Genomic DNA, 22988 nt, shown 5'->3' with positions numbered 1-22988 from the left:
TGCTGCCTGTTGCTATGTCGAGCTGGTTAAATGGTCCAGGCATAAGGGCAACAGCGGTGTTGGAAGAACTGGACCTCCCTGGCCTTTGCTATTCCCAGGCTGACCTTCTCAGTTTGAAGAGACTTGGAAGGATGTGGCATTAGGGGCTAGAGAGAAAGGCAAGGGCAGCCAGGTGGCACTCAGAGGGATGGTCCCTGGGCCCCAGCTGGGAGAGCCGGGGAGGAGAGACTGTCTTTTGCAACCTTGCTGTGCACTGGTGGATTTGGGGTCCTGGCATGGCCAAGAGGTAAGGGATCACACCAGAGACCCCTCTTCCCTCTCTGCTTCCTTTATCTGTAAGCTTGCTCCCTCCCTGCCCAGGTGATGGTGTGGATCCACGGAGGTGGCTTAGTCTCTGGTGGGGCATCAAACTTTGACGGGCTGGCGCTAGCTACCCATGAAAACGTGGTGGTGGTGACTATCCAGTACCGCCTGGGCATCTGGGGGTTCCTCAGGTAAGGCGCTAGACAAGGCATCCCTGTTTCCTCGTATCTGCACCCTGGCACCCACCTTCTCATGCCCCAGCCAAACTTGTCCTCTGGGTTCTGAGCTCTGGTGCGTTCTGCTCCCTTTGCCTGGGGTGCCTGCTCTGCCTGTCGAGGACCGGTTCCACCTACGATCACCCTGACACACTCCACCCCTCTCGCCTGCGCTGCCCTCTGCGCTGCCCGTTAACATGCAGCAGGGCAGTGGACTGTGGCACGTCTCCTCCCAGAAAGGACGGAAGGAGCGGGCTCAGCGAGTGCAGGGGCGTGAAGGCCAGGGTGGCTGGAGGTGGGACGTCACCAGAGATCTGACCCGGGGATCGCTGCTCCCCTGGAGAAGTACTGGCATCAACTCAGCTGGGTTCCTCCTTGGCATCTGGTCCAAGTTGGAATCAAGGCTAGAGTGTTCTCCATGCCTTCTCCACGGGCACAGGAAGCAGGTGTCCTGCGGGTGCGGCCACTGGGACCCTTTTCTGACATCTGACCCTGAGATGGCGGCTGGGAGTTCTGGAGCAGGGTCTGATCACTACTGGGAAGACTCCGAGCCGGAGGAGGGGTGCAGGTCTGCCTGTCGGGGTTGTCTGAGGCCACACCTGCCCAGAACATGTCACCTGCACAGGGAGCCTCTTCTCTTCCATCCGCTTCCTGTCCCAGCAACACGGCCCCAGACTCTCTCCTCCTCCTTCGGCCCTGTCTCCTCCGCCCACACCAGGCCGATTTCCTCTTGTCCAGGCCTCCTGTCTGTGCTTGTCCAGGTCCCTGACCTCAGCCCCTGTTGGTGCAACTTCACGTGACCTCTCAGCAGTGGCCTCTCACAGATGACCACTCATGGCTCTTTGAAACGACTCCTTCTCTTGGCTCCTGGATGCCTCTCACCCTCTGGCTGCTCCTTCTCCGGTCCCTCTGACGGCCACCGTTCCTTCTGCATGCTCAGGCCTCTGAGTGTCCCCCCGACTCCCTACACTGATTCCCTGAGTGATCCCAGCAGCACGCCCACAGCTTCTGTTGGGAGCCCCCGCCTCTCCTTGACCCCAGGATCCACCTTTAACTCTGTCTCCTTCTCCCTGCTCAGCAGCCAGAGTGACCACGTGACACAGACAGAGCCACACCACGCCTGAGCAGAGGGCTCCCCCTGTCCTCGCAAGGACCTCTGCAGTTCCTCTGGCTGTGGACCAGGGAGCCCGTGGGGCAGGGGGTGGTCTTGGGCAGGGAGTAGAAGGAGAGTGGTCGCAGCTATTTCCTTGATACCTCTGTGCCTGGAAGGCCCCTGGCCTGGGATGGCGATGGAGGCCTTGAAGGTTTCTCAGATGGCCTGGGCCTTTCCCAGTGGTCAGAGTGATGGGCCCCTGCTCACCTTTACCTCAAGGGGTCCCTCCGCTCCACCCTTGCATGCCTTCTGTTTGCTCCTTCCGTATCATATTGCCAATTTTCCGAATCTTCCTGCTCTGCTTCTCTTTGCTGCCCAGGCTCATTGTGATTCTTGCTGGGAGCAGCCAGTAATACCCGTGCCACCATCTGAGGGCTTTACGGCTTAGAAGTTTCTGCAATTCTTAGCCACAGACTTGGTTCACCCGAGTCTCCTGAATTGCCATGACAAGGGTCGTCTTTACTCCAGTCGGATCCTCGATTCCATTGGAGACACTTCCATGGTCCACTTGTCCCCTGAGCCCTCACTAGAATCAACCACAAGTCACCCCTTACGGCTTTGGAGGCTTTTCCAAGCCCACTCCTGCTCCAAACTCTTCCAACCTTTTTCCAAAGTCTCGTCCACATTTTCGGGTATAGCTATTTCACTGATCCCATTCCTCAGTAAACCATTTTTTTTTTCCTGAGGGGTGGTACTGGTGATTGAACCCAGGGTTACTTTACCAGTACTTTTAAATTTTTATTTATTTATTTTTAATTTTGAGACAGAGTCTCACTAAGTTGCCGAGGGTGGCCTCGACCTTTCGATCCTCCTGCCCCAGCCTCCTGAGTCACAGGGATTACAGGTGTGCACCACCATATCCAGCAGTACCAATTTTCTATATTAGTCCATTTTCCGTCGCTACAACAAAATCCCTGGTACTGGGTACTTACTCCACAAGAGAAGAGGTTTATTTAACTCACAGTTTTGAAAGCTGAGAGTCCAGACAACATGGAGCGAGCTGTGGGTCGGGCCCTTGGCTGTGTCACATTACAGCAGATGGCATGTTAGCAGCACATGTGAAAATGAGAGAGGCAGAGACAGGGAGCCAGAGAGCAGGGAAGAGCCACCTTGCTCTTTTATAACAAACCTCTTCCAAGAACAACGAGAGCCCCATCCGAACTACATCAGGTCTTTCTACGGGCAGCACCCTCAAAGATCCCCTCTCCTCTGGCTCCACTTCTTAAAGGTCACACCACCTCCAACGTCACCACCCTGGGGACCACACAGGCACCCGTGGGAGAAAAATCATATCAAACTACAGCAAGCCCCCAGCCCATCTCTGGTCCTGAGAGCCCCGCCCTGACACCTCTACCCCCACCCCACCCTGTTCTCTTGCAGCACCGGGGATGAGCACAGCCCAGGGAACTGGGGTCACCTGGACCAGGTGGCTGCTCTGCGCTGGGTCCAGGACAACATTGCCAAATTTGGAGGGGACCCAAACAATGTGACCATCTTTGGAGAGTCAGCAGGAGGAGAAAGTGTCTCTGTTCTTGTGAGTGCTCCTGCCCCCGCCCCACCCCGGACCTCCTGGAGACCAGTGGATCCAGCCACAGGCTCCTTTGTTACAAAAGACCTGGGTTCAGGGTCGACTCTGCTCACTGCCTGGCTTCAAATGGGGGAGAGTCAGGGCCCAGACCCTCTTTTTGTCCTGGGGCCAGCAGCATCTCCAGCCCAGACTGCAAGAGGGACTCTTCTCCCTCCTTCCTAATCATTTTAATATTATGAACTATAAATAAAAGGTCAGGAGGAGGGTTGGATAGGAGGTCATTGCTGACGTGGAAGCCAGATCTGCGTGCCGAGGGATGTGCTCACCAAGACAGTCAGGGGCCCCCTCTGGGGTGGTCTGATGCCTGGTCCACGTCCATCAGGGAGGCTAGCAGACTTGAACTGAAAGATCGTGTGCCATGGGGTGAGGTCAGTGGGAGAGAGTAGGGGTGGAAGAGGGAATGGAGAGGGGTGGGGAAGGGGACCCGGACACAGGCACAACTTGGGGACGTGAAATGACTTGACGTGGGGAGTCGGGCTGGGAGGGAAGATCTAGAAGGTTCCAGGAGCCTGAAGAAATCCTCCTGATACCTTGAAGTTGACCCCGGGGTCAACTAGTCACTGTAGTTTTCAAACATCGACTGGTTTCATAGTTGGATACTCAGAAGAAAATGGTGATAGTTATTTTTAAAGTAGAGAAAAAAGAAAAAAAAAAGTCAAATAATCCCAAAGAAGAAGTCCTCCATATTTCCACTATGCAAGGAGAGTCACTGTGGAGGTTTTGAGATGCGTGTCTCAGTCTTTTTTCTAAGACTTTCTCTCTCCCCCACCTTTCTGTCAGTGATCTCTCCTCTTGGCCTCCGGACCACCTACCGCGGGTGGCCTAGGCATCGCCATTTTAAAGGGAGCACTTTCCTCGACGTTACAGGATATCAGGAATGCTTCCCTCAAGGCCAAACACCCTTCTGCTGCAATATTTTGTCTAATAATTGGGTAGCATTTCAAGATAAGGCTGAAAAAGAAAAATGTTTATTTACCCAACTTCATAACATTTAGAACCCTGAACGATTTCCAGTTTTTTACGATTATAAACGTCACGCACGGTGGCTGGGTGCCTCCGTGATCATTTTTAGGAGAAACCCTGCATAATGGAAGGATCAGAACTTGTGGCTCGGAGCTGCCCAGCCCCCTCTCCAATGTTTTTGATTGTCATGATGGGCCCACGCCACTCCCAGGTCTCTCTCTTACTCTGTGCTCCCGTGTCCCCCTGCGGAGGTCCTCCCAGGGGAGGCAGGCCCAGGAAGCAGGCCAAGCCAGGATGGGCCCTGAGCTGTCCCATCTGCTGGCTGGGTGCCAGCGTCACCAGAGAACAGGCCAGGGCAGAGTTGGCTTGGGGGACCAATGTGGCCCTGATTCTTCCCTGGGAGCGTGACCTCCACTCTCCCCCCCCACCACTCCCTCCCCAGGTGTTGTCTCCCTTGGCCAAGAACCTCTTCCACCGGGCCATCTCTGAGAGTGGCGTGGCCCTCAGCCCCTGCATGTTCAGGAGGAACACCAGTGTTGGAGCTGAGGTAGGTCTCACCTCCGACAGTTCCTGCACAGTTCCCTCTGCAATCCAGGGATCCTCGGGGGTCTTTCCACGGGATCTGGGGGGACATTCTCAAAGAGCCAGTGGAATGAGGATAACTGAGCAGACAGGAAAGGGGGCCCCCTTGTTCGGCCTCCCGTTTGGAGCCAGGACACTGGGGCGGGGAACGTGGAAATGGTTCATCGAGCTCAGCAAGCGGCCAGGGCAGAGCTTCCCTTCAAACTCCGGACACTTGACCTCCAGCAAAGTGCAGTCTCCATCGTCCCCACCTCTCCCAGGGCTCCAAGGCAGGTGCGGGGTGGACAGTGAGCAGTGGCCTGGGATTAGGTCATGACTCCGTTGCAGACTGAGTCCTAGTGGTTCCGCTTGCATGAGGTGGGTCTGGACTGATTCTTCTCTGGGGACCTGTGGCCAGCTGGTTTCTGGAGAATTCATTTACTGATTTGTTCTGATACTCCACAAGGTTTGGATCTATCCATATACTAGTCACCACTGAAATCATACATTCCAGCTGGAGAGATAGCTTAATGACTTTAATGATCCTATATCATGGAAATGATACGATTTCAACTAGAACAAGATAATTAAAGGAACCAATTAAAGGAACAGGATGGGTCTGGTGGTGCAGGCCTATAATCCCAGAGACTTGGGAGGCTAAAGGAGGAGGATTGCATGTTTGAGGCCAGCCTCAGCAATTTAGTGAAATACTGACCCAAAATAAAAATAAAAAGAGTTGGGGATGTAGCCTGGGGTTAGAGTGCCCCTGGTTCAAATTCCCGTAATGTGAGAGAGACACACACAGACAGGGACAGAAATAACAGAATCTGATCTAATGATTAAACCCACAAGGAGCATTTAGTCCAGGTGTTATCATCATCAACAGGGTTAGTTCTAGGACCACCCCCTGGATCTCCCGATGTGGCTGGATTTGGAGCTGCTTTTGGCAGAGTGGCTGGAGAGCATTGGATAGAAAAGGGCTGACAGGCAGGAGGGAGGACTTGGAGACACGGAGAGTCTGTAGAATGTTCGAGATTTGGTTCAGAGGGTTCTTTGGTTAGAAGCAACAGATGCCCCTATGCCCAGGCTCAATTCAAGAAGGAGGAATTATTTATTTTTCTCAAGGAAATTAAGGTGGCAGAGATGAAGCCGCACTTTGTGAACAAAAAGAAATCCCAAATTTTGGAGCAAAGGAAATCCAAGACTCTCTGACTCCTGCCCTTTCGCTGGGCACCGATTCTGTAGCAGGCTCTGTGTGAGGCCCTGGGGAGCCCACACCCCCGACCCACCATGGCCCCATCATCGCAGAGCCTGCCCTCCTCCCTCTATGACTTCTCCAATGTGGCCACCACCTCTGCCCCTGGGATTGATTAGGAACTCCAGTTTGGTTGCAGACAGCGGAAGCCCTTCTTCTCTGTTTTAAAAATGAGTGGCTCCCTCTAACAGCTCTCGGCCACCATGGACTGGAAACCAGACTGTGGAATTTGGGGTTCCATGCTCCTGATAGACCCTCGTGCCTATTTTAGCAGAGATCAGCTCCCAGAGACGCAGCTGTGCAACCAGCTCGGGCCACGATTTCAAGTAGTTAACAGAGGCAGCACGAAGTGGGGCCCAAACCCACACCGGCCGGCCTGGGGTGTTTTCAGCTACCCACCGCCTCCCCCTGCAGCCTTGGGAAGTCGGGCAGGCACCGCGGAGGGGAGGAGCACTGCTGTTGAACTCTGCTGTTATCTGTGGTCTCTACAGCAAGTCGCTGCCGCAAGTGGATGTCCCACCCACAGCTCCGCCGCGATGGTTGAGTGCCTGCGCCAGAAGTCAGAGCAGGATCTCTTGGAGACCACGAAGAAAATGGTAGGCGCCTCCATTCCCGGGCCCCCACCCTGTTCACCAGGCCCCAGGCCTGCTGTCTTCTTGTTCCTATCAAATCACTCAGTTTCTCACCTCTCAGGAGCAGTGTCAGGCTCCTGATTCCAAGTGGTAGTTTTTGTTTTTCCCTTTTTATGGTCCAACACCTCAAATGTCAACCAGTCCAACAATCGCATGATGCAGAGCTGCATAGCAATCCCCCGGCTTCATCAAAAGTCAAGATTTTGTCATTGCTGTGTTCAGATGTCTTTTTAAGAAGTTGAACATTTTATATCCACAGAAGTAACCACCACCCTGCATTTGGGGGTTGAGAGTATTAAGCACAAAGATTTTCAGGAAGGCGTTACAATGTGGCTAGCATTGATTCAGAAACTATGACCCAGTAGAGCCCAATCCTCTACGTTTGCTGAGATCTGCCCCAATCGTGAGGCTAAGATGACCATCCATTCATGCATTCCTTCACCTATCACCCACTCCTCCATCCATCCATCCATCCATCCATCCATCATCTAATTTTCCATCTATCCAGCCACTAATCCATTCAATCCATTGATATCCTTCCATAAATCCAGTATCAATCTCTGATGTTTTTTCGAACCATTTTCAATCATTTTAGCATTCTCGCATCTTCTAGCACCGTGTATTACACTCCATCATCCACTCCAACCAGAGCAATGATCCATCCTCCGTATCTAGCTGTCAGACTCAATTTGCGCATTCATCTGATTCACCCCCTGAACAACTGCAGGGGGGGAGCATGGAGGAGGGTGTCCAGGGAGCGATGCAGCTAGGATCGAGCATGGCTCTCGCTCACCAAGAACCATCCCCGAAGAAACACGCCTACGGGTTTCATGGTTAGATGAGGTGAGAGTTCAGAGAGAGGATGCATTCATTTAGCCAGCTGAGTGCTTTCCAGATGACCCTGGAAGACTGGTGGACCCTCATTGTGGTTTGTCACCACAGAGAAGCTTACCCAGCAGGACAAAGCCCGGGCATGTGGGGCCAATGGACCCCCTCCCTTGGTTGCAAGGTGTTAGTGTGAGCTCAGAAGCAGCTGGAACCCTGGGCCTCTTTATCTGGACCCTGGACAATGCTCCTAGGCCCTGTGGCAGGCCGTGGCATGAGGCACTGCCCACATGTCCATGGGGTGAAGCCAGTGTGACCTTGGAACTTGGGTCCTGGCTCTTCAGGTTCACACAAGGTACACCAGGTTTTCCAAGAAGTGAACAACTCTACTTTCTAATGTCTTGAAAGAGGCAGATCCGCCCCATTTTGGCACAAGAGGACCCAGCTTATAAGGAGGGGAGGGCACAACCACAGACGCCCTCTCTGGAGCTCAGGTGGCCCTCACTGTAGGTCCCGGGGTCGTCCTTCCCTTGCTGGCACCTGCCCTTGCCCTCTCTTGTGCCTCCACCCTGTGCGCATGTGCAGCTCAGACCCTGTCCTGCCTGCTCTGGGCCCAGCCAAGGAGGCCCTGGGCGGGAGGCCCTGAAACCTCTGGGTATCAAAAATCAGAAAAATCAGACCTTCCCCCAGGAAGCCTTTCTCACCACGTCTTTTGCCTTTGTCTTTACAGAAATTCTTTAGTCTTGACTTATCGCAAGACCCCAAAAAGGTAAGGCCCCCTTGGCTTCTTGATTACAGGTTTTGCGTCTGAAGACATTTAAGCTCCAATTCACGATGAATGAAAGAATGCTTCTTTGTGGAATCATAATCACTCCTTGCGTGTGTGTTGCTGAAGCCCAAAGAGGGGAGGTCCCTGTTAGGGTAACAGAGGCAGGTGGCCCTGAGGCAGGACTGGGCCCTCCCCCGTGACTGTAGCCCAGGCGCTCCCAGACATCACCTCTGGGTGCCCTGGACCCAGCCACCCCTTTTCCTTTACATTTCCTGCTTCCAGAAAGGCCCAGTGCGGGGAGACCGCTCTAGGACATTCTCAGGAGGAAGAGATGACTAGACAAGGGCTCAGGAGTCTTTGCTGGGGAGGACACATCCTGGAGAGACCCCAGGGTGACTAGCGGTGCAGGGAGGGAGGGAAGGAGGCCCCAGGATCTCAGTCCTGAGGACACGGCCCTCCTCCCAGTACCTAGGAAACCCCAACAGGTTCCTCCCGTCTCCTCCTTCTTTCCCTCCCACCCCCTAACAATTCCAGGATCTGGTGACATCGGCTGAGCACCATCTTACAGCCCTGTCCTCGGCTCCCTCCCAGGAGATCCCAGCACTTCTCTTAAAAGTCAGGATGAAATGAGATCGATTCAGACATCCATTGGAGTTTCAGAAGCACTGACCACCTTGCAGGATGGGATTTGGCAGCTGGGATTTGGCAGTGGCACTGTTGTAGGGACAAACGAGGCAAGGCACTGAAGTCAGCAGGAAACAGTTTTATTTGGCTGCAGCCAGGTTCAGGGGGCACAGCTTTTGCTGTAATCAATTAATCCCCTGAACCCCAAGTTCAGGGAGTTTCAGAGTTATATAAGGGGAGGGGCTCAGAAGTTCACAGTCTGCAGAAATTCACATCAAAGCAGCTTTTTCTTTCACTGTTCTGGGCAAGTTAACCCTTCAAGGACTGTACCTGAGAAGGGGAGAGCTTCTTCTCCCCTTTCTCTCCTCCCCCTGCCAGCTGTTACCATGGAGCCCAGTTGTAACTTCTCTTAAAAATGTAGACATCTCTGTGAAGCCCAGCTCAAGGCCAGAGGCCTTGTTTGCACTTTTCTACAAAGTACTATACTGGATACATTTGTGAAAAACTAGTAAGGGGGTGTCCGGCACCTGAAGTCCTGGTATCTTCTCGGCCAGTGGCCAAGTAAAACAGGGCGACATGAAAATAGGAAGTTTATCTACAGTGGACTCTTTTGCTGACAGTCCTAAGATCAGCCATAGTGATGAGGCTCTTCTGTGGAGAAAGGGGGTGCCACTTCAGCACAGGCAAGAGTCCCTGCTTTCCTGAAGCTTTTTCTTCCAGGGGGAGGAGGGCACAATGGGAAAAAAATAAAATAACATGAGAGCTGTGATGGTGGTCACGGTCAGAGGTAAGGTAAGCGAGGTTAGGGGCTGGTGGAGGGATACACGCCTGTGGTCCCAGCGACTCAGGAGGCTGAGGCAGGAGGGTCACGAGTTCCAGCTGCCTTAGCCACTTAGTGAGACCCTGTCTTAGAGGGAAAGAGAGAGTTGCCCAGTGGTTTGGATGTAAATAGAGGGGTCAGCAGATGGCTTGATGAGCAGGTGACCTTGGAGTCAAGCTCTGGAGGGCTTGCTGTGAGGAGAACTGGAGGAGAGTGAGTGTTCCTGGCAGAGGGGACAGCAACTGCAGGGGCCCAAGAGGCCCCTGTGTGTGGAGTGGAAGGAGCAAAGTGGAGGCTGAGGAGGTCCTAGTCGTTGGGGTTGGGTGGTCACTGGAAGGACTTCACCTGTGACCCCGCAGGAGATGGGAGGTGCTCAGAGGGCTCTGAACAGGGATGTGGTCTTTGATTTTACGACAGTAAAAGCTAGAAGCTTTGACTTTTTTTCCTCTGCAAGCTAGAAGCAGCAGAGGAGGGGCAGAGCAGGCACAGGAAGCCGGCTGAGAGGCCCGGCCTCTGAGGGCCAAGGGAGCCTCGTGGTGCCTTAGGCCAGGGCCAGAGCAGTGGCTGGAGTCCTGTGAGCTCCAAGAGGAAGGGAGGGAAACGGGGATGCCCTGAGTTCTCTGACCCACGCTGCGGCCTCACAAGGAACCAGCAGCAGCCAAGGAGTGGAAAACGGTGGCAATTACTGTGTCCCCACTGCTGCTGATGTCACTGTCCCCACACAGGCTGTCCCCGTAGGGCCTCAGGTCTGTCTTCTGGATTTGGACCACTTTCTATTCCTCTTTCGGTCCTGGCTTTCACACCCCCTGGTGTCACCAGACTTGCCTTTCTTTATAAAGCTGTCCTCTCCCTTCTTGGCTTTGTTTGCAAAACAGATTGGCTTCCTTCCATCGAATTGGCCTTGGAAGCCTATCTGAGTGTCCGAGTGCCTGTGATGTGTCCCAGGGTGGCAGAGAAGGTGCCCTGTGGAGGCCCTCTGTCTAACCCTGCCCCGGGGCATTCCGTGAGCACAGGGACTTTGGCAAGCTCACACACTGCGTGTGTTCTGTCTTTTACTCCCTGTGGGTTCCTAGATGAGAAAACCAAGTGACCCACGAGGGGAGATTACTTTTCCAAGTTACCAGCTAATAGGTTGCAGAGCCAGGGTTCAGCTCCAGGACCCAGGCTCTTCACAGCTACACCTTGGTGACTGAGTATGACATAATGGTACCCAGAGCCAGCTTCCCAGGTGGTGACATGTGCATCCACTTGACTGTGACCCTGTATTTTGCAGCAAAGGTAAATCAGAAAATTAAGAAATTTATCAACGTAACATCAGTCACCCTGGATTCTTTAACTCATGGTATTTCATTTAGTGGAGACATCCTGAGGGCCAGGTACTCTGCTCCTGCACAAAGAAAATTGTTGCATGAAAACTCATGTTTAAATAGAGATGGATAATTTTCCAAGGCATAGAAAAGATGTTTGCCCAATGTTGTCAGTTAGACAGCAAGAAAGCAAACACCGCACAAACTATTCATCATAAGCTTTTGCAAAGAAATAAATATTTAAAAAATAAATGTAGATAGCGAGATAAGTCTGGGGATGTAGCTCAGTCATATAGCACTTGTCCATCCTGTATAAGGCCCTGGATTCCATCCTAGTACCACAAAATAGAGAGAGGTTGGAGGGGGGTGGGAGGGAGAGAGAGTCAATCCTCCTTAATCATCAATTCTGTCCTTGTGAATTCTCCTATTTGCAAAATCAAACTCACAGCACTTTGGTGGTTATTTACAGATAGATGCAGAGTGCTAAAAGTTTGAGCCACATGATAGACATGTTCCCATCTGAAATCAAACAAAACAATCGTGTCTTCTTGTTTCATCTTCTGTCCTAACTAGTGCGATCTATTTCATGCTAGTTGTGTGTTTTGTTGTTGTTGTTGTTGTTTTGTGCATGTTGGTGCTTTTTGCTAGTACTTTCTCTGTTTAAAATGCCCACTCGCACAGTGCAGATGCGCTGCCTGGTGTTCCTTGGCTGGGTGCCTTGGGGAGTAAAACCTGTGACAGACAAGCTCAGTTCAGCCTTGGGCTGTGGTGCTCTTGGCCATGCACCAGGAGCAGCACTTCCAGAGCATCCCTGAGCCTGCCTCTCTGCAGGTGAGGCCATCCTGGGAGGTGCTAATATAACATCTGGGTGAAGAAGAGGCTAAACCTGGGAACTCGTGAAATGAGGAAGGAAGAACATTAAGAGCCGGTATTGGACAGCATGGTTGGGAGGCTGAAGACAAAGCAATTTGCATGTGGGTGACCCAGGGCCAGGGAGATGTTAATCCCTTCCTGCCTGGTGTGTTATTATAAGTTAATATACACATAACTAATTCTTTGTGAGAAATCTGTGATCTAAAGCATCTTAAACCAGAGACTTACACATAAAACAAAGTCCACGGGCGTCATAGGAACCTTGGTCCTTATTTCCCTGTGGAGCTCTGGCTCAGTATCCACCGATCCAGGATTCACGGCACTTTACAGAACGCAACTACTGTGAATAACAAGAAGCAACCACAGAGGGTGTGCCTGGTCCACAGCGCAGCTGTCTAGGACAGCAGAATAGGTCACCAAGAGACAAAGAAAATACCCCACAAGGTGTGCGAGACAGAAAGCTTATTGAAGACCCTTCAGGGGGACGGCCTGGTGGTGACAGGCTGGACAGGGCATATCCAGCCCTCAGGGTGCTTTGTCCAGTGGTGGATGACCACCTTCACAGTGCTCTGCTCTGTGTCAGTGACCTCAGGGAGAGGGGTTTCGTAGGTTGGGCTACAGAGCAATGGCGTCGTTCACTTCACTTGTCCCTTGGATGACCAGCCTCCCAAGGAACTTGGCATGCATGCAAGTAAGCAGCTTTCCACAGAGAACACTCACGGGCCCTAATTCCTAGCATGTGTGAGAGCCAGTCAGCATCCTTCAAGGTCATATTATCTAGGCGTCTGACCTGCTCTCATTGTTCCCTGGACGTGGCCGGGTTCTTGGGAACATAAAGGAGCATTTCAGGGACATGGTATTTTACTCTCCTCCTTTTCTCCAAGAATGACACAGATCAACAGAGAGATATAAAGACAGACAGACAGACAAATAGAAATATATGCACATTTCAAATTGAATGATAGATAGGTTTAAGTGTGTATGTGTATTTATCTCTATATAGCATATATCTCTCTATGTATGATAGGTTTAGCATCCCTGAGCTGAAAATATGAAATCTAAAATGCTCCAAAATATTTTGAGGGCTGAACTCACACATGCCCTCATGTGACAAGTCCTGGTGTAATTCCAGGTATGTTAAAAATAGTGTGTTCAGATTTGAGTACCATTTCTAAGATATCCAATTATGCAATATTCCAAAAATAAAAAGAATCTCTAAAATCAGGAAGACTTCTGGCTGTAAGCAACTTAGATAAAGAATACCCAACCTGGCTGGGCACGATGGCGCATATCTGTAATCCCAGTGACTTGGGAGGCTGAGGTAGGAGGATTGCAGGTTCAAGGCCAGACTCAGCAATTTAGCATGGCCCTAAGCAACTTAGTGAGACTTTCTCAAAAAAAAAAAAAAAATTAGAAAGGGCTGGGAATATGGATCAGTGGTTAAGCACCCCTAGCTTCAATCTCTTATACCCAAATAAATAAATAACCTGTAAATATTTCAATTTGAGTAAATATCTCTGTCCCCCAACTAGTTGTCACCTTCTCAATGCTACTAATTTCTATCCTATCAGAGACTTATTCACCTTATTAGGAGCCTGCATTTCTGTTGCCACTGCCAATGGCCATATATATGGTTCATGGGGCTGGCCTGGCCCTCAGACAGGCAGAGGGGGATGGGAGAATCACAGACATGACCTGCTCTCTTCCCTAGAGATACCCTTTCCTCACAACTGTGATTGATGGGATGGTGCTACCAAAGGACCCTGAGGCGATTTTGGCTGAAAAGAATTTCAACACAGTCCCCTACATCTTGGGAGTCAACAAGCATGAATTTGGCTGGTTTATTCCAAAGGTGAGAACATATAAGCCACTTCAACAGATGGACCCCTGACCACCTATCTTCCCTCCAACTTCTGGTCCACTGAGTTCCCCAGTCTCAAATCTCTTCCTCTGAATTCAGAGCAACTGTCCCCATTGCCAGCGTCAACATTTCCTGGGATGCCCCAACTGACCCTGGGGTGCCAGAGCCCCGGCAACCTCTCCCTTCAAACACTGATTGTTTTCCTATTAAAGAATCCCCGCTTGTCCAGGTGGGAGAGCCAGAGTAGAGACAATAACTGTAATAAATAAACTAAAAAGCAAAGTATGTTTAGGAAGAGGAAGGAGCCGGGGGGTTCAAAGAGTGAGATCTGGGCCAGCCCTTTCCACCTTGGGCTTGGACTCATGGGCCCATAGGTCACCCGTGTGCTCCCAGGCCCCACATGGACAGAGTCAGAGAAACTTGCTTCTCTTCCAGTTGAAACTGGCTTCTGAAAGGGAAGAGGCTTTTCTTAAAGATAAACCAGTTGAAAGCAAATGGAACAAGGTTTCTTCAGTAATAAGCTCTCAGTGGGGCCAATTCCCTGAGGGCAAAGACTGGAAATGTCTCAAGTCTGGGATGCGGGGAGGCACTGTGGGTGGGGGTGCATCACCCGGCTCACCTGTGGCATTTGGTGATCCAGGCTCAGCTGCAGTAAGGCCCCCACGGAGATTACGGCTTATCCTTCTACCAGGACTAGAGGAGGGCTCAAGACTGATGCCCTCAAAGGTTCACATTTCAAAGTGACTTCAAAAAAAGATTTTTTTTTTAAATGCTCTCAGGTCCTTGAGGAAACAGTTCTGTATGGGATATTTATATCTCGAAGGACAGAGAAAGAATTGATAATTGCAAACTTTGTAAGGTAAATGCCTTCAAAGAGGGTCTGGGGGCCTGCTTGGCTGGAGAAAAACAATGTTTTCACTTGGAAGCCCTGGGCTTTCCCAGGCAGGCATTTTAGAGGGCTGGGGTCCTCCTAGGACATGTCCTTAAGCCACTAGCAGCCAGGCTCGAGTTGGGTCAGTGTAGAGGTCAGACAGGATTGTCACATGCTGAGAGTTCTACACTTCTCACTTCGGAAGGATTTCAGAGGTTATGCCTAAAGGACAAACCCTCACGGCGGATTTTGGCTTCTTGAGCCTGCAGAGGTGTGATCTTTCCCCTCGGTCCCTAAACCCTCTACTTCAGCCTTCGCCTGGCCAGCACCTGCCCTCTCTGGGCTGACCCTTGGCTGGGTTCTAGCCGATAGACAGAGGTTGACATAAAGATAAAGACATATTTATATAGCAAGGACAGCTTCTCCTAAACATCTGTTTATCTTCTTTGCACTCCTTGACTTTCTAGGTACAAGTTCATTTGATTCATTTATTTTGTTTAATGCATCAAAGACCTACACCCTTCGGAGAGGGGCCAAAGGACCTTCATTCTGCCCTGCTGTGTTGTTTGTCCCGTTTGGTTCTTTTCCTTAATTCCTGATGATTCACAAACGCTAAGCCATGTTTCCCCCCAACAGGCGATGGGCTATCCGCTCTCTGAAAAAACATTAGACCAGAAGATGGCCACGAAACTCTTGTTGAAGTCCTTCCCACTTGTTGTAAGAGTCTAGGAATCGTGGGGGTTGGTTAAGAAAGAAAGAAGGGCTGGGGGCTTGCTCCAAAGTAAAGATCAATTCCAAGGCAGAGCAAAGCGTGGGATCCGGTGTCCGCTATCAATGGGGCCTTCCTTGCTGGCTGGTCACTTTATTGATGATTTCAGAACCTTTCAGAGAAACAGTCTACTGATGCCATCACCGAGTATCTAGGAGACACAGAGGACCCTGCCAAAAAGAAAGACCAGTTCTTGGACTTGATGGGAGATGTCATGTTTTGTGTCCCGACTGTGCTTACGGCCCGTGGCCACAGAGGTGAGTCCCAGAGGTGGAGTGGGAGAGGGAAGTGGACTCACCAGCCTGATGTGGGATCTACCCGGCTCCAGCACAGACAGATGTGGAATCTGTGAAGTTCAGGCCTGAGGGCGGGTTCCACGTGGCCCAGGGGGAGGGTGCGCTCCTGTTTGGTGTAGCAAACGGAAAAAAAAAAAGGTTCAAATGCAAGGAGTTTATTTGGGAGGTGATCCTGGAAAACACTAGTGGGGAGATGAGGAAGGGAGGCAGGAAGAAGATAACAGTTTTGATAGTTCAAATTTGAATGTCCCCCAAGGCCCATGTGTTAGAGGTTTGGTCACAGCCAATGGGAACATTGGGACAAGGGGGAACTTTTAGAAGGGACAGCCTAGTTGAATGAAGTTAGGTCCCCAGGGACTTGGACTTGAAGGAGATTGTGGGACCCCAGACTTTCTCTTTGTTTCCTGAGTGGCATGAGGTGAACAGGCCTCCTCTGTCACCTAAAGGCATGGTGTCCCCTGCTGCTGCAGGTCCAGAGCAACGGAGCCAAATGACTATGAGCTATAACCATGAGCCAGGACGGGTCCTGCCTCCTGATAAGTCAGCTGTGTCCCATGTTTGGTTTAGCAACAGGGAGGGAACTAACACAGAAGCCAATGGAGGACGTCCCGTCCAGCGATGCCTCCCAGGGTCCTGTGGCTCTGGGGAGCTCTGAGAAGCAGGCCCTCCTTCTGGGTGCAACTGAAGAGCCTCACAGGACCTTTCTTTTCCTACCAACCTGCATCCACCTAATCTGCAAGCCAGGAAATGTTTCCCTGGTCCTGACTTCTCGACCCATGATGCAAGCGTTTTCAAATTCAGTGCTTTATAAGCATCATTAAAAAAAAAAAAAAAAAAAACAGCGGATCTAACATCTGCCCAAGCGCCCCTCAGTACATGTGCCAAATCCACTTCCGCCTCCTGGGGGCTCCCAGGAAGCTCTTCTGCCCTTCCATGAACCTAGGTGTGTCTGCCACTCTGTCTGATCTGTGATGTCCCCACCTGCGAGTCATGGGGCTCCGCTCATGCTGGGCTTGTATCTTTGCTCTGAGATTTCAGGACTTTTGAGTTCAGGGATTTACCAGGACTACATGGATTTGGTCAGCTTTCATTTATTGTATTTGTCTCATTCTTCCCGATCAAAAGAGCACCTCTGGATATAAAATTCGTATGTTATGACTGTAGAAAGTTTTGAAGAGAGGAAACCAGATATCACTTAGAAGTCTTCTACTCAGAGGCATCTGCTATAAACTTTTTCTATATTATCTTCTAATAATTTTTCTACATCTTACATATAGTTTAAAATTAATTTATATAGTTATTTTGATCAGAAAGCACTGTATTTGGGAGATTTCCTCAATGTCAATGAAAATCCGTGAAAATATATATTATTATCAGGTACGTAAAACCTCCAATTTCTATCCTATTGACTGCTTGTACTGTGATGTGACAATAGTATTATGCAGACCCTTATGTGCATAAATGATTAATCATATGTCTTCTATTTTTTTTATGATTGAGTCTTAGTCACTAAACTGGACCACAGGAACATTTTAAAGCTCTTGATACATATTGCAAAATTGCTTTCCAGTGTATTCAAATGCAGATTTCTTTCCTTCTTTTTTTCCTGGTGCTAATGATCAAACCCAGGGTGCTCTACCACTGAGCCACATCTGCAGCCCTTTTCAACTTTCATTTTGAGACAGGATCTCACTAAGTTGCTTAGGGCCTCTCTAAGTTGATGAGGCTGGCTTTGAATTTGCGATCCTCCTGCCTCAGCCTCCCAGACTGCTGGGATTACAGGTATGTGACACCACCAAACCCCTTGAAGACTATGGACTTCTTAGTATTCCATTATCACTTGGAATTAAATATTAAAAATAGGGGTAAGGGTGGTAGCTCCTTGGTAGAGCACTTGCCTTAGCACGTGTGAGACAAAGGGTTCAATCCTCAGCAGCACATATAAATAAATAAATAAAACAAGGGTATCGTGTCCATGTACAACTAAAAAAAAAATTTTAATAAAATTAGTGCTGCAAATCCCATAAGCCTTCCCTACAGAGGGAGAGAGAATAAATGAATCTCTGGGCAGCGTGCTGCCGAAAATAAGTTCTCTCATCCAGCAAATTTTCCTCTATGGTTAGGTCCTGAGATCCTTTCTAAAGTATGTGAGTAGCAAAGGCAAAGTTCACCTCTTCTTTCAATAAGCTTGACCTTGATGCTGTTTCACGAGAGGATTATATAGAAGGATACTTGTTCCCAAGGTCACTTTTTGCTAAACCTCAGTGATGGGGGCTGAAAGGGCCATAATAATTTATTTAAATAATTTATTTAAACTATTCTACATCCTCATGTTGAGATAACCTCTACTGGAAATCATTTTATGGATGAATATTTAATGATGTAAAGAAGTGATTACAGTGTATTACAAAATAACATATTACAAAATAACATATTATCCCAATTTTATACACATAAAAGGGAATTGCACTAAAATATCAAAAGAGGATTTTCTTAAATGATTGGTAGAATTATAAGTGATTTGGGGGGTTCATTTTATTTTTTTAAATTTTTTATCTTTTATTGATTTTATTTTTTTAAAATACACGACAGCAGAGGAATGCATTACTATTCTTTTTACACAAATAATAGAGCACAATTTTTCATATCTCTGTATATAAAGTATGTTCATGCCGATTTGTGCCTTTATAATGTACTTTGTTTTTCTTTGCATAACAATTCTTAATGTTCATATTTACCCCAATTTTTCATACCACATTTTTCATATGTATATAAAGTATGTTGTGATGGCGGCACCTGGCGCCTAGTGATGGTGCCTTCTGTAGCCAGCATGGGTGGGCCACGTGAGCGGTCGCAGGCACTCTTACTCCAACGTGGTCTGAGAGATTGTGCTGGACTCCAAAGCGAGAGCTGTGCGGTACAGTAGCCGAGTTTGTGCCCAAGAGTTCTTTCTGGACAGAAGTGAGAAGGAAAGGTGAACCTCATGAAATCGATCCATTTGTGAGACCCATGGAAAAGTTCTTCACTGAAAAGAGACCTTCTTTATTCCTGATCTGATGGTATCTGCCTAGAAGTCTACTTTGCCTCATAAACAAGAAATGGAGAGTAGCATCCCTAGTAAGAAGACTGAGTGACATCTTCGTATACCTCCTGCCATGACACATGGGGAAATTCTTGGGGAGTCTGGATGGTTCTCTGATCTTGCAGACTTGGGTTCTGAGAACCTAAGGACTTGTACCTGTCTGACCTGTAGTTTGATGGTCAACACTGGAAATGGGACTTTGTCAAATGTACTTCACGGAAGCCTTAGACATTCAACGGTTCCGACGGAACCCACTGTGCCTCCCCTCTCTAGTGTCATCATAGTCACATTGACCGTCCCTTTGTTCTCCAGCATGACTGATGTGTATTACAGCAAGACTGCAAGTCCACCCATGACACAGTGATCCTCTGACAGATGCCTCAGAACACCACTCCCCGCAGTGTTGTTGGGCTTCCCAGGGCAAGCTGTTCAGGCTGGGGTTGGCCTCCGTGTAGCCCAAGAGTCTTCCTTACCATCCTGGGGCAGGTTCTTAGTGCACATCACAGGCAACTAACAGGACAAGACATACCGTATAAGCACACAATTAAGTCTTCGGTTCTCATTGACTTTAAATATTAATATTTGTTTGGTTGGTTGGTTTGTGTACCCGAGATTGAACTCAGGGGCTGAGGCTGGCTTTAAACTCACTATCCTCTTGCCTCAGCCTCCCGAGCTGCTAGGATTACAGGCCTGTGCCACCACACCTGGCTCTTGTTTAATTTTTTTGTACAGAAAATGATTTTAATTAATTTGCATTGGCTATATTCCACTGGCCAAACCTAGCATTACAAGCAGAGAAAGGGAGGCTTGTCCTGCCCAAGTTAGGAGGGTTCTGCCATTTCTGTGTATTGGTGTGGTTTTGTTATAGTTAAGAATTGGGGCCATCAATGCTATCTGCCCCCAAGGAAGTGTTTTTCTATCTAGCTTAATTTTTTCTCTGTTAGTTCTTTCTCATCTTATAGACTTCTATTAAATGTTACCTTAGGAAAGACTGAAATAGTCTTCAATGAAAATATTGTTATCTGCTCAAAAAAAAAAAGTATGTTGACCCCCAATTCGAGTCTCCACACTTTGTTTAATGATGTCCATCACATTCCACTAAACCTTGCTAATCCCCTGCCCCCTCCCTTTCCCTCCCAGCCCTCTTCCCTGTGGAGAATTCATCTACTCTTCCCATGCTCCCCTCCCTACCCCACTGTTCATTTTATTTTATTTTATTTTTCCTGCATTTTCTAAGTTTCTTGCTGTAACCAAGTGGAGAAAGGCTTCACGTTTCTCTACCAGCCTAACTTAGGGCCTCACCCTTGCCCAATTAGAGTGACCCCTCCTCTGTGAACATGATGACCAATGCAACCTGCTGAGGTCTCCAGGCTGGAGGGTCCCTGGGTTTGTCCTGAAGGACCAGGGACTGGTGGCTTAGATGACCCAATGAGAAGGAGAACTGGAATCTTCTTGGAGCTTGGACAGGGGCCTTGGTGGTAGATGAAAAGGCAGAGAAGAAGAAAGGTCAGGAGAGAGGCAGGGTCTCACTCCCTGACCCCATCTCTTCCCTGCCACCATCTTGTCACCTTAATGCACCCGGGGTGAGAAAGGAAGTGAGATTTGCGAGGTGACAGAAGTATGAAACCCCTCACTTTGCAGTTTCCTGAGACGCACAGGTGCATGCTTCTCTTTCTCCCTGTGTTTGGGTTTAAATATCCTCACTTTCAGAAAAGCCACTTGGTTTTTGCTTCCTTCTTCTCTGAGTAGGTGCAAAAATCACTGGAAATGTTCAAAACTAGGCAGAACAGGAGACAACAACCAGGTTCAGCATCTTCTTGAAACAAATGGGCACGAGTCTGTTTTCGACGATGCACAGAGTAAACTGGGCACATAGAGATGTTTTGTGTGTGAATGTGTCGGTGGCCACGGGGTTTATGTGGATGGGACCAATGTCCCTATAATGAGATTTTAAGTGGATCCACCCAAGGCGTCCACATTCATTCCTTCAAGCAACAGCTGGCCCACATCATTTTCACCTCGACCACCTCTGCAGCCGGAGGCCAGTCCCTGGGCTCTCCAGGAGCTCTGTCCCTGTCCCAGGCTGGCACCCAGGGGTTTCCTGCACAGCCAGAGACCTTGAGACACCAGCTGTGTGTCTGGTGATGTGAACTGTGCACAAATCCGTGTCTTCTCAGATGCTGGAGCCATCACCTACATGTATGAGTTTCAGTATCGCCCGAGCTTCGTATCAGACATGAGACCCAAGTCGGTGGAAGGAGACCATGGGGACGACGTCTACTCTGTCTTTGGGATGCCATTTTTAAAAGGTAACGGCTGTGCTGGCTGCAAGCTTATGGTCAGTAGGCCTGGGTTCCAGTGTTGCTTTGGTGGCCTTGAGCAACTTCTGCTGTCCCAGGCTGAGCTTCTGACTCACTGGAACAGGGCTGAGCTACAAGGGCAGTTCCCAGCCTCTCTCCTGCTACTATGCAAGGAGGAGGTATGTGCATGTGTCCTGAGCCAGAGTGACTCTCAGAATCCTGACCTGGGTCATCAGTGAGAGAGGTGGTGGTCCACCTGCAGGGCCCTCCTTTATAATAAAAGTGCTGCTGCTTGATTTCCACTTTAAAAGGCATCTTAGAGTGTGAGGAAGGATGAGGTTAAAACTGGTGATGACTTCAAATCCACTGTTAAATGTAACTGTCTATGTATGTATCTAAAAGTCATCTATTCTACTTAGACCAGTAAAATAATACTAAAATAGTAATAATGTAATATTTTTTAAAAACTTTTCACAAATGTCTTTGATATGTGAACTCAGCAGTTGCAGATGACTTGTGACCCACCTCCTGGCTGTTCCTGACACACCAGGCGTCTCCCAGTCAGGTGACTCCTTAGGCTCTTAGCATGTCTGATATTTTTCAGACTCTCTGGAAATGTGAATGCACACAGGAGATTAAGAAATAACCCAAGAGCTAGAAATCCTACAAGATAGAGGAAACCCCAGGGTGACTTTTGGACCTTGAGTGCGGAAGGACAGGATATGAGCAGAAGACAGAGGCAATCAGCTTCCCGATGAATTGCGTGCCCATGACTGAGTCCTTTACTCAAGGGGTGTGTGTGTGTGTGTGTGTGTGTGCGTGTGCACGCCAGGGACTGAACACAGGGATACTTGACCACAGAGTCACATCCCCAGCCCTTTGGATATTGGATATTTCACTTTGAGACAGGGTCTTGCTAAGTTGCTGAGAGTCTTGCTAAGTTGCTGAGGCTGGCTCTCAACTCATGATCCTCCTCCCTCAGATGCATGTCCTGCATTTTCCACAAGGTGCTGCTGCTGGCCCATGCAGTCAAAGCGTTTTTTTTCCTTCTTCACCAACAGGGGGCGCCTCACAAGAGGAGACCAAACTCAGCAAGATGGTGATGAAATTCTGGGGCAATTTTGCTCGCCATGGGTGAGGCTGGTGGCAAAGAGGGAGCAGGGTGGGTAGGTGGTGGGCGGCATGGGGTGGGGCCTATCCTTTGGGAAGAGGTGAAAGTGGGAGTGATAGACCCCAGAACTGTGATGGTGGTGCTCTGAGAACTTACAGGCTGCCCCAAGAGATGGAGAGTTCCCTATTTCTGGAAGCAGAGAAAGTCCAGGGGGTCCCTGAAAGATCTCAGAGAAATGTTCGGACCACGAAGTAGCTTTGGGTAATTTTTATTTGGTTCTGTTCTCAGGAACCCCAATGGAAAAGGACTCCCCCACTGGCCAGAGTATAGCCAGAAAGAAGAGTACCTGAAGATCGGCCCCAAAACCAAGGCAGCCATGGGGCTGAAACACAGGGAAGTGGTTTTCTGGACCACACTTAAGTCTGGGAGAATAGGACAGCTGCTTCACGAAAGACAGGAGTGTATGAACGCCACTGGCCAGAGAAGAGAGCTGTGTAAGAGGGACAGACGCACAGGGTACTCATAGTTGTGTGTGCCACCCTCCCAGAACCCCAGGGGCAAAACAAGTGTGGATTCTGAGAGGCTGGAGAATTGTGGGCTGGGCTGGGCAAAGACCGGGGAGGGGGAATGGTTTTGCTTATGACCTCCATTTGTGAAATAAATGTTCTTCCTGCTATCAAATCAGTCTCTGGGACTGGAGCTAGAGATGAGACCTTCCTCCTCAGAGTCTGCAGAGAGAGGCACCATCAGGAGATAGGAAGGCTTCACTTCTATTGGGGTAGTTCATCCTCTGGACCTGCCCAGTCCAGC

At 49.5% G+C, this 22988-nt stretch overlaps 1 protein-coding gene across 1 annotated transcript in view; it reads left to right on the top strand.

The window, feature by feature from the left end:
* Nucleotides 1–22704, top strand: part of LOC143383218 (liver carboxylesterase 1-like) — a 30681-nt gene extending 7977 nt beyond the window's left edge. Inside the window, exons 5-15 of the mRNA XM_076837560.1 lie at nt 361–494; nt 3052–3205; nt 4665–4769; nt 6530–6634; nt 8226–8264; nt 13600–13740; nt 15257–15337; nt 15499–15646; nt 20945–21076; nt 22129–22201; nt 22467–22704. Of these exons, the coding sequence (XP_076693675.1) occupies nt 361–494; nt 3052–3205; nt 4665–4769; nt 6530–6634; nt 8226–8264; nt 13600–13740; nt 15257–15337; nt 15499–15646; nt 20945–21076; nt 22129–22201; nt 22467–22704 (1350 nt within the window). The remainder of the gene's footprint in view (nt 1–360; nt 495–3051; nt 3206–4664; nt 4770–6529; nt 6635–8225; nt 8265–13599; nt 13741–15256; nt 15338–15498; nt 15647–20944; nt 21077–22128; nt 22202–22466) is intronic.
* The last annotated feature ends 284 nt before the right edge of the window (nt 22705–22988 follow it).

The sequence above is a fragment of the Callospermophilus lateralis genome, chromosome 18, assembly GCF_048772815.1.
Source record: "Callospermophilus lateralis isolate mCalLat2 chromosome 18, mCalLat2.hap1, whole genome shotgun sequence".
In the NCBI taxonomy this organism is placed as follows: Eukaryota; Metazoa; Chordata; class Mammalia; order Rodentia; family Sciuridae; genus Callospermophilus; species Callospermophilus lateralis.
Note: the sequence above shows the minus strand (reverse complement) of the source record. Positions and strands in the feature narration are given on the sequence as shown.